The 12,077-nt window shown below is 35.3% G+C and overlaps 1 protein-coding gene across 1 annotated transcript in view; it reads right to left on the reverse strand.

Annotated features, from left to right (window-relative positions):
• The window catches only part of SVEP1 (sushi, von Willebrand factor type A, EGF and pentraxin domain containing 1), a 157,588-nt gene that overhangs the window by 60,266 nt on the left and 85,245 nt on the right, over positions 1-12,077 (reverse strand). The window contains exons 18-24 of the mRNA XM_036903354.2: positions 11,367-11,528; positions 5,986-6,147; positions 5,506-5,597; positions 4,320-4,416; positions 2,473-2,586; positions 1,241-1,354; positions 290-491 (exon numbers count right to left, since the gene is read on the reverse strand). Of these exons, the coding sequence (XP_036759249.2) occupies positions 290-491; positions 1,241-1,354; positions 2,473-2,586; positions 4,320-4,416; positions 5,506-5,597; positions 5,986-6,147; positions 11,367-11,528 (943 nt within the window). The remainder of the gene's footprint in view (positions 1-289; positions 492-1,240; positions 1,355-2,472; positions 2,587-4,319; positions 4,417-5,505; positions 5,598-5,985; positions 6,148-11,366; positions 11,529-12,077) is intronic.

Raw genomic sequence — 12,077 nt, forward strand, 5'->3', positions numbered from 1 at the left:
CAGCCTTTAGGACTTCCCAAGTATAGAACAATGGTTCCCAAATCTGACTGTGTTCAGAGTCACTGGGGAACTTGAAACATACAGGCTGCCTATTTTAAAATTAGTGACTCTACCCCAGACTCAGTGCCTCAGAACCTCAGATGAGGGGTGGGGGAGATTCTACTGTAGATCTCTGGGCTAGAATTTGGGAATGGCTGACTTGGGACTCAGAGTAATACTCCAAAAAGTCTGCAGAATGACTGAACAGTTAAGGAAAGAAAAATAGAAAGAACCAGGCTTCATCTTTTACCTGAAGCTATTCGCACCATCTTTACAGGTAGCTCCATTTTTGCATGGTTGACTGAGACACTCATCCACGTTTTTTTCACACCGGGTACCCAAAAATCCAGGTGGGCATTTGCATAAGAACCTCCCGACCTGATCTTCACAGACTGCATTATTTAAGCATGGGCTTGACTGGCATTCATTGACTTCTGTCTCACAGTGCCAGCCTGGGGATTGAAGAGGACAAGAAAAGAGTTAACCCCAGGGAAAATTGTGATCACAGTGCTGACTTCTCAGAGAATTCTACTTCTAAAGGACTGGAATGGAGGTTGCAGAGACTCTGGTCTTTCAAACTGGTTTAAGACCTGTTCTTTAATGAGCTCGGGCTTTTGTAAGTCCTTTTAGGAATGCATTTTTGATAATCTACTCTTTTTATCTTATGTCTTTCTGAAACTATCATTTGTAATGGACATCTAATTGAGATAATGTTAAAGAATAAAACTAGCAAATTTAGATAAGAACTTTGCTGTTTCTTTGACCTTGCCTCTTCCCTTCACTGGCCATTTTCTTTTATGGACTTTCTCTTTATGAGTTAAACATATATATTTTAACCATATTGTTTAGCATCCATTTGCAAAATGGTCTATGCGATTCATTTCCAGGTCTTTCTTGAATGTTTTTCATAGCATAAAAACTCATCTTTAATCTCTCTCTGTCTCTATTTCTCTCTCTTTACACACATACAGACATTATTTTTTTTCTGACTTGTTTGAGTGTAAATTGGAGGTCTGATGCCATTTTACCCCCGAATACTTCGGTGTGACTGTCTTCAAAAATAAAGACTTACTCTTAGATAATCATAGCACAGTGATAAAATCATAAAATTGATGTTAACATATATAATGCTAGAAAATGTAGTAATTCATGATGCTTTGCAGGACTTTAATACAATGTAGGAAGAATGGAAGCATCTTACCTACGTATCCCTTCACACATGTGCAGTGATAGCCATCCAAGCCATCAACACAGGTTCCTTTATTTAAACAAGGACTGGAGTTACATTCATTTATATTTTCTTCACATAGTTGACCTGAAAACAATCATGGTTTGAACTAAGAAAACCAGAAAGGAATTTAAGACTAATAGTTTTTAAGTAAGTTGTTCGGGTGTAAGAGCAGAACAACTGGAAATCATGACTGATATATTTGTGAAAAACTCAGCACTTTGCCAAATACATTCAAATAAAATGTTTTCTTTCATTCAACTTACTGCAGAAATTTTCTAGCAAGGCATTTGACATTTTCAGCACGCAGTGGAAAAGGACAACCGTGAATATCTAACCATTTTTTTTAGTTAAGAAGGTAAGGTAATTTTGTTTAAAAATGTTTATCATATTATTGTTATTTTTGCTCGTTGTTCATCCCTTGGTTGAATTTTGCTTGAGTCCTTAAATACAGCTTATTTATCTAATGGTTGCAGCTTTGTGCGCCCTTAAACACCATCTCTCCAATACCCTTACCTCCCTGGCAACCACCACTCTACTCTGTTTCTATGAGCTTGGCTTTTTTAGCTCTTATTTAAGTGATATCATACAGTATTTGCCTTTCTGTCTGACTTATCTCACTTAGCATGATGCCCAGGTTGTGACAAATGGCAGGATTTCCTTCCTTTTTTTTAAATGGCTGAATAATATCATATCATATCTATTATCTATCTATCTATCTATCTATCTATCTATCTATCTATCTATTTATCTATCTATCTATCTATCTATCTATCTCACATTTTCTTTATCCATTCATCCCCTGATGGACCCTTAGGTTGTTTCCATATTTTGGCTGTTGTGACTAGCACGGCAATGGACATGGGGATGCAGGTATGTCTATGAGACAATGATTTCATTTCCTTTGGATAAATACCGAGAAGTAGAATTAATTATTGAGTTATATGGTAGTTCTACTTTTAATTTTTTGAGGAGCCGCATTATCTCCACTGTGGCTGTACTAACTTACATTTCCACCAACAGGGCACAAGGGCTGCCTTTTGTCCATGTCCTCACCAGCACTGTTCTCTCGCCTGTTGATGTTGGCATTCTAACAGGTGTGAGGTGGTACCTCATTGTGGTTTTGATTTACAGTAATGGACATTTAATGATTCCAAGGTTTAAAAGGTTTCTAAGGTGGTAAAAACCTGAAAATTTCCTTTTACCTGTGTAACCAGATGGGCACTCACAAATGAATTCCCCAACTTGGTCTTTACAAATGCCATTGTTGAGGCATGGCTGCGAGCTGCATTCATCCATGTCTATTTCACACTTCAAGCCTAAAATGCAAACCAAACACTGAAAGACAATCGGAGGGATTAACAAAAACAGAACCATGATCTTGTAAAGGTAATTATTCCTATAATCTGAATTTAGAGGGAGTGGCAGTGTTGAAGGAAAGGGCAATATCTGTTAAGTGCAACCATCTAGTTAAGTATTTAGTGAAGGTACTGCCTCTTTCTAAACAGATTTAAGATATTTTTATAAGGATACATGAAAGACAGCAAAAGATTCCAAGTTATAAGTAAGGGGGGAGGAGGGAAACCTGGAAGCATAAAATTAAGTCAGGAATTAGTTTAATTCCAAAAAATGTTAAAAAATATACATATATAAGAATAATATATAAAAATATCTATAGTATATATTAAAATATAAAATAATATATGTAAATATATATTAAATAAATAAAAATATGAATTCATATAGACTTGCTACCAAGGCCACTTGGCTGAGGGGTGGGGGTGGGACTAAATTATGCCAGGTGCCCTAGATGGGGACTGCATTTTCCCAAGGGTAGACACAGCCTATCTATGGACCAGCTCTGCAGGAAACCATGTTCTGCCTCTGCACCAGGGTGTCTCAAAGTGTGGCTCCTGGACCCTAAGTAATAGCATTAGTAATCACTTGGGAATGTGAGAGACATACAAATTCTCAGACCTTTCTAGACCTATTGGGCCAATAACATTAGCAATCACGTTGGAATGTGAGAGAAATGCAAATTCTCAGACCTTCTCTAGATCCCCTGAATCAGAAATTCTGGGGCTGAGTTCTAACAATCTGTGTTTTAAGAAGCCTTCCAGATGATTTTGATACAGATCAAAATTTGAGAACCACTGTCCTATATTATGATCTTTTCAACCATCACTCATTTATAAAATTCTAGGACAAGATCCATTATTTCTTATGGAATGTCAGGACAAACATCTTTATAAAGTTTAAACATGCACACAAAAATGCACAAACAAGCTGAAATAAGTGGAATACCAATACTCCTGGTAGCTTTGGGCTATATTTTGTTTTCCAATTTGCCTTTTGCTTATTTTGTACTGAATTCTTTTATTTAAATACCATGTTTCTCGTTACAAACATTTCATGTTGGTTGCACAAAGTTTAAAAAAATGCAAAAACTGCTTTTCTAGAAAACAGGGAATTATTTTAATTGCAACTTTAAGATATAATTCTTTTCCACTCAAAAATTATATTTCTGTACCAAACTGGAGTGTGACCTAAGCTGCAAGAAAATATAATTCTTTCATGATTCCTACATAATCAAGTCCAAAGCTATATTATTTTTCTAAGCACAGCTTCCAGAAAGAGAAGCAAAGCAACAAATCATAGCGATTAACAAGAACTTCCACTAGTGTGAAGCCAATGAGAGAAATGAGGTTTAAAAATGCTTATGTTAGACAATCTGTTCTATGTAGAGTGTCATGTATTTAATTTGAGTTAGAATGAAACCTTGGACATGGCCTATGGAAATGTGTTTCACTTTAAATTGTGAGCTATGATGTGACTTTTTCATAGATAAGATGAGTCTTCATTCTTCCTCCAAAATGGGCAGTCATTCGTAAGATACATATACTTTTCTCACCTAAGGGTTTACCTTGTGCAACCAAATTTTTGTGCATTGATATAGTCTAATGCAGGGTTTATTTTTAATGTTGCAATGTTTGATACTGCAAGTCACACTGCATATGAAGAATATATTAAAATGTTCATTCCTCTCTATTACCTGTATATCCAGGTGGACAGAGACAAACATAACCACGCCCAAGCTGTTGGCAAGTTCCACTATTACGGCAGGGGTTCAAGAAACATTCATGGAAAACCTACCAGTGGCAGAAAATAAATCCATCAGAGACAGACACTCTATTAATTTCAAAGCAATCCTGACTAGGGCGTTCAGAGGTGTGTATCATCAGACAGCTGGTTCATGTTTCCAGGTGAGTTCACTCCAGCTGGCTGCTGTCTTGACCAAATAACATCGGTGCCTGCCCTGTGTGATATGCCTTATCCTTGAGGGACGTTCTGGTAAACCCAAGCAGTGTTCCTCAATGCCAGGTGCATGTTAAACTCTGTTTGAGGTGTTTTAAAAGTAAACTGAGAACAGGCCCCAACCCAGACCAGCTAAATCAGAATCTCTGCGAGCTGGATCTGTGCATCATTATTTTTAGAAGTTGGACAGCAGATTTTAATGTGTCTCCAAGGTTGCTAGTCACTGCTCTGGCGATTCTTACAAATATGACCTATGAAGCCCTTACAAGACAGTATGTGTGAAGGAGAGTGAAGGAAGTTGAAATAAGAAATATTACCCCATTATCCACCATAAAAATACTTAAAGCCAAGGAATCTATCATGACATTGGGCAAGGTAAATACTGAATAATGGCTGTATCTATCAAAATGATTGGTCTTGTTTAGTCTCTAAAAAAATAAATGGAAAACAATTAAGTTGTTTATGAATTTTCTTAATTTTTAAAAAAGTCCACACCTTACTCCAATAATGATTTTTTTTTCTGGCAAAATTTAAAATAATTTTCATGAAAGTTGAATAACTCTTCCTGCCAATTAGAAAATGCCTTTGGCTATACCAGATGATCTTACTCAAATGATGGGTTATGCTTATGGTGAGTGTTATTTATTAGTGAACCAAAAAGACTCCCCACATCTACACATTCTCTGTGCCAGACATTGCTAGAGATAATACTCATTTTTAGTACTTAGAACTTCAAATGCTGCATTTGTAGAAAGTTCCTATTAGAAGTCACAAGTAAATACAATTATTCATTGATAATGTTCATGAGTCTTGATTTCTCAAATTTTCACTCTGGTGTTTTCCTTCTGTATGACATGTACAAAGGCAAATTGTTTTCTAAACGTTCCACTAGGGAAAATTTTATAAATATAAAATGGACTTGCCTGACTGCTGACTTCATACTTCTTTTTGATATGTCCAGGAGAAGCAAGGGGCACTATACTCTCCTCTGCTGCTGAGAAAGTTGAACTGAAACCTAACAAAATTAATAGGAAAACATTAGAACAACCTATTAGTGTGTAGTAGATACTGCCAGTGAGCGGACTCTATCTAAATACCATGGTCAAGAATCTGGTTCTCCAAGTGGGTAAAGGCACATAAATTTTGTTTTAGTAATATTTAAAATAGTATATAGGTGGATATGATATGTCATTAAACCCTAGACTCAAAAATTTGGAAGCTATTAAGTTTAACATTCCCCAAAAAACAGTCATTATCATAAAAAATGCCTCAAAAGGACAATTTAACAAGTTCAAACACCCAAACCCACTGAAAAACAGTAATATTCAGCATTCATGCAACCACAGAGACAAATGAAAGTTCCCAAAGTGGGATTATGTAAGAAATAATGTGTGTCATCTTACTAGAGCAATCTGTGATGGATCTGGCACCCGTGATGGTTGTGGTTCCATAAAATGGACAAGATAAGCAGAAGGACTTCCCTGGATTGGGTTGGTAGTAGTCTTGAGGACATGGATAACAGGGCATTAACCCAGAACGAGAAAATTCTCCTACTGGACAAGGTACTGCAAAGGTAAGAATGAATCGTTTGTGAATATGAAGCAACACACTCTTCATTTGAAAGAAATGCATTAACATTTGGTTCTAAGAAAGCTACTGAATTGCTAATATATTCTCTGGACATATTTAGTACCCATACTATTTTATCACCAAAATAAGTGTTTTGTTGTTTCTTTTCTGTCTTTAACAACATAAAAACTCAATGAAAATTAGAATTGGCCATGTAATATTGTACTCTGATTTTTCCACTTAGCAATGTATCATGAGCATTTCCCAAATCATTCCCCAAATTGTTAAATAACATGGTTTTTAATGAGTGAAAAATATTACATTCTATTGACAGACCATAATTAAACTAACATTTACTCCACTCTTGGGCATTCAGGTTGAATCTCTTTTTTTTGCTATTATAAGTGATGCTGATGTGAGCTTTTCTTGACACACATTAGCCTCGATTTTGTATATAGCTCTGATTATTTCCTTGGGATAACAGTTGAATTTGTGTAGTTGAATCTTTAGATATAAAAATATAAAAAATTTAAAGCCATTAATATATAATGTAAATCATTAAAAAGTTTCCAATTTATAGTTCTATCAGCAGTGTATGAAACTGCTCTTTTAACTGCATACTCATCAGTATTGATAATGATTACTTCAGTAGTTTTCAATTTGAAGGTGAAAATGGAATTGCACTATTATTTTAATTTGCATTTTAATGATAAATTCCTTTTTTTTCCATGTTTATCATAAAGTTTTATTTCTCCTGTATAGTTCTTTACTTCCTATTGGGGAAGGGGCCTTTCTTTTTACTTTTAAACATCTTAATGCCATTTTGAGTTGACATGCTTTGGTAAACAACATCTAGGTGAATGTTGTCGATTAACCAATTCTAAAACCCTCTTGCCAATAATTGGGGGAGTATTTCCAAATAAGAAAACAGCTTCAAATACAACATTAGCCTGGATTTTCTTCAATAAATTTTGATTGCATTTGGCAAAGGAACAGTGGGGTAGATATCTCATGACTAAATCCTTGGGTTGGGGTTTTTGTGACCCAAAAACGAATTCAGCTGGAGGATGTTCTTTCCTTGGATGAACTGACCTTATTTGCATGAGCACTAAAACAATTACAAACTGTGAAAACTACTAAAACCATTAAGGCTTGTCTGCATAAATTTAGGTATACAAGATTGTACACAAGGAAGTAGTTATTCAGAATATCAGCATATTAATTATTTATGTTTTGGATTCTTGATAATAAAAATTGGTACAGGAGAAATAATGATATTAAAAATTATAGAGAAATAATTAATGATGATAAAAAATTATAGAGAAATAATGAATGATAATAAAAAATTATAGATGCACTTGAGGTTCAAGGTAGCTGGATAATCCAAATCATGACATCTCATTTTTATTGGTATGACAATAAATATTAAACAACAAAGCATTTGTGTTTACATCAACTTTCTTAAGTAGAAATAGCCAGCCAAGTCTTTTGCAAAAGAGCTCTTCTACATACTCAACTGACAGAAAGTCAGGAGTTGAATCAAGAGGTGGCATAAGATATCATAGACATTAATGCTTATTTAGAAAAAATATTTCTTGTGCCTACATTAAACTAAAAATTTAAACTGCAAGTATCTTTGTTTCACTGAGAATAAATTAATCTACTCTTTGTTGCTAGATATCAGAATGCTAGACAGGGCTTTGTACAAACATATTACAAATTTGTTTAGTTTAAAATGGGTTTTCTGAATCTCAAGTTTCCAAAAAATGATTGCCTGTTTGGAAAAGGTACATGCCAAATAGCTAATTAAAGTAGTTAACTGAATGCATAAATCTTCTATTGCTCAAGGTAAAAAACTTGTTTCAGAGAGTATCTATGAGTGTGTATGACATGTAAATTGATAAAAATACAAATTATCAGTGAAACCCCAGATGCCATAATGAATTAAACTGTTTTTTTACATATAATTTCTTCAAGCATAATTTTACTCTCAAAAAGAATAAAAACCTATGTCCTTAAAACTGGCGGAATGTAAAAAAATTATACCAAGATATGATAATAATAAAATTCTAAGTTGGCTGGCTTCTCAAAATAGTGAATATGTTGTGATGTCTATACCTGGTTTTTGGCATAGGAAGTACAAAATAAATTTTCATGTGAAAATTAGTTTAAATTACATTCCAAAGGCAGAGAGTTGTCATCAGAAATATACTTTTGAGGAGTGGACAAGCAGTATTTAATGTATAGAAAATATACTTATGCGTATTTATATATGCATCTATATATGCATAAACATGCACAAGTACGTAATAAAAGCATCTACAGGACATAATATAGTATTAAACACACACACAAACATATGCAGCTTCTAATGAACTAATTTTGTAAGAAAAGAAGGGAGAAAGTTTCATTTTGAATCTTGGCCAAAGAACCTGTGGTTTCTGAGTCAAGAAAAATGGAATAAAATCTTTATCACCTCTTCTATTGTAGAGAGGAAAAAAATCTAAATACGCCAAAAGTGATATTAAAACAGAGTTAAATACAGTGGAAATGACCAGGGAAAAATGTAAACCCACATGTCTGTTCCCTGATAGTGGTAATGATAACACATACAGCCCTGGAGCCGAGCACATTTTCCTTTTAAATGGGTTTCTGAATGCAAAGTCAGAGGTTAAAGACTCTCCTCCTGAGCATACTTCTAACTTTATTCCAGAGGGTCAGGGTAAGAAATGTGATTCTGGTCCAAAAATAATCTTTCCCTCTCTTATGGGACCATATGTAAACAATACTAAGACCAAAAAAAAAAAAAAAATCATTTATAGGACTTTTCAGATAATTTTTTTTTAATTAAAAATTCCAGACTCTTCCCTTTGTAACCACAGACCCAAGAATATTTAATATCCTAAGTTGTGATATAAGATGAAAAGCATAAAACATAATACTTTTTAATATAGTAATATACTTAAATGTAAGAACTGTGCTGATTAATATTTCAAATTCAATATGCTAAAGAATGCAAAAAGTGATATCAGTAAAAAATAAGGTAAACTGTACAATATGCCCATAAAAATAAATGAATGAGGAAAAAAGAATAAAAGAGAAAAGAAACAAGGAAAGAGAGAGAAAAAGAAAAAGAAGTTTAAAACTAAGAAAAAATATATAAGGGACCATGTTGGAACTCACACACATTTAAACTGAAAGTAAAACATTTTTTATAAAACAGCATCCCCGAGGAGTTTGTTATACCAATTTGTATTCATGACAAGCAAAATGTGGTTAAACTTGGGCTAGGAATATTAAGAGAAATCAGGCAGTTACCAGAAGTTTGGAGACTTTCTGGGAATTATAATTGCTTAATTGCAATAATTTGGTATTAAACAAACCTCAAGACTTATGTGGAAAGCTAAAGTAAAAGAATTGTCAAACACGAATTTGTTTCGCTATAAAAACCACAGCTGCTTCTGTGGTTGGAGGGAGAGAGAGAGAGAGAGAGAGAGAGAATTTTTTACTGCAGACTTTCTTCCAAAATTCGTTTGCATGTTGGCAAAACAAGAGACTCTAGTAGATCTATTCTGCCGTAATGTGAAGCAGTATTTGACTTTTAATTAAAAAAAAAACCCAAAGCTGTTACATAACAGACATGCTTTATGAGTTGCAATTAGGTGCTGCTTAAATTGTCTTCTTAACTGTTCAGGGAAACAGGTTGATGAACACTACTTGCCCAATTTCTCAGGCCTCACAGACTTTCAGCTATGATGATCCTATTAGACAGGGATAATTTAAAAAGATGGAGTATCTGTAATTCATACTGTTTTCCCTGATTTCTCCCTGCAGCATTTAACTTAGGAGGACCACTCTCCCAAAGTGCAATACCGGACACCACCTCCTTACCACCATACACAAATGTCCCATACAATGGCACTAGGAATCTGTCGCTAATTGAGTGCAGATGTATTTGACAGCCATGCAATGAGGGTGGGAGGGGTGTGTGTGTGTGTGTGTGTGTGTGACTTCAGAGACATGGGGAACCAGCAGATTGGCTTCTTTAAATCACCACTTATTCAATAAGGGAAGAGTTTTTTAATTTTTGGATTGCCATAGACCTTAGCTTTTAAAAAAAGAGTATAGAGAACGGGGAGGACATAACAACTTTTTAAAAAAGTCATCTTTCATCCAGGCATGCTTGTTTTGTTCCCAGTGATGTAGCAGAGGTAGATCAACAACTCTTTAAAACAAACAAAACAATCCCAGTGTTTTGTTTTTCATCCAGTTCGTTGACTTTGCAAAGCAGTTGCAGGTTTTTGGAGTTTCTGGCCAACAGGCTGACCTTGACTATTAGTCCTAGGTTCATTGTCATTCTAAATGTTCATCTTTTATTTTTGTTTACGTCCTCCAGTTTTTACAGTGCTGGAAAACTGTACTTGGCAGATATGTTAGCAACATTTGAAAATTGGAACTCAAATCTTTCAACTTAAACCAGTGGTTCTCAACATGTGGTCCCTGGATCAAGTAGAATCAGCATTACTTGGGAAATAAAGACATAAATTCTCAGACCTCCTACAGGATCTGCTGAATTAAAAACTCTGCAGTGGAGGCCAGCAATTTGTGTTTTAACAAGCCTGCTGTGCTGACATCAGAGAGTGAAAATTAGCCATATTCAATGTTTCCTTTTACTTTAAAATCACCTGGGGGAACTTAAAAAGGAAACCAGACAAGTGAAATCAGAATATCTGGGGGTAGAGATGGGGCTTCAGTATTTTTAAAATACTGAGGTCAGTGTGCAGATGATTCTAAGGGCACCCAGAGTGGATACTGCTCACGAAAATCTTCAAACTGTATGGAATGAAATGTCATAATTCACAGAATGTATTTTTAGAGTTGTATGAATCATTAGATCGGAAGACTTCAGTTTATAAATAAGGAAACTACATTCCAGTTGAGATGCATTTCCATCCTATCATGAAGCCATGTTTACTACTGTTGAGGCCTGGGGCCAAGTCTTGTACTGCTTTTGTGTTCCTAATAGCACTAATACAGTGTTTATATTGTGGGTGTTTACATTTCAGTATTGATTGGCTGAATAAAAGGGAGCTTGCCATGAAGTGACAACTATTTACATTCTTTGCATACAGCAGACATGGCTTTGCTGAAAACACTCCTCCATGCCCAGAACCTAGAGGTTTGAAGAAATATCAACGTCTAAGGTTTTGATAACCTCCACAAGCAGAAATGTCCACGGCTCCTCTTTTCACAGTTGAGGTGTTTTCTGGACAGATGAGGCAGCTCCGGGAGCCCAGTGCTGGCTGATAACTGCCCAGTGGACACGATTCACAAGTTTCAAGCCCATTTGATGAGTAGGTGCCTTGTTTACACTGAGCTATAAAGAAAAATGTCTTATGGTTAGTAACAATGACATTAAGCCATCTGAAATTAGCACCATGTAGGATAGGGTTTTCTGCATTTTAATTTATTTAGGACAGAATGAGGGACACAGAGAACTCTGAGCATACCCACTGTATTTCAGACTTCCCTATGCTTCTGTATACTAATAAATGTTAGACTTATTTCTGGTTACTTCTGTCATTTCCTAGCAGTGTTTGCCACATAGAAAGTGTCAATAGTTTTTGAATAAAGTTAGACATCTGCATCTCAGAAAGGCACTACCATGAGAACAAGTTGTACTTGTTCTTGAGTAAGTTCTCAGACTGCATATTATTTCCTGCATGACAGAAACAAAACCCCCGATTGGGCTAGAGCCTCACAACCACACTGGCACTTTGTTGCTATAAATAAGAACTGGTTCTCCTACCTCCTCCTACTTACAGTCACCATTCATTTGAGGGCTGGCAGAGTAGAAAGTAAACGTAGTCATAGCATCAGTCCCAGAGAAGTTAAGCAACTTTCTAAGATCCACAGCAATGGTTTT

The sequence above is a fragment of the Manis pentadactyla genome, chromosome 3 (genome assembly GCF_030020395.1).
Source record: "Manis pentadactyla isolate mManPen7 chromosome 3, mManPen7.hap1, whole genome shotgun sequence".
NCBI classification, from domain to species: Eukaryota; Metazoa; Chordata; class Mammalia; order Pholidota; family Manidae; genus Manis; species Manis pentadactyla.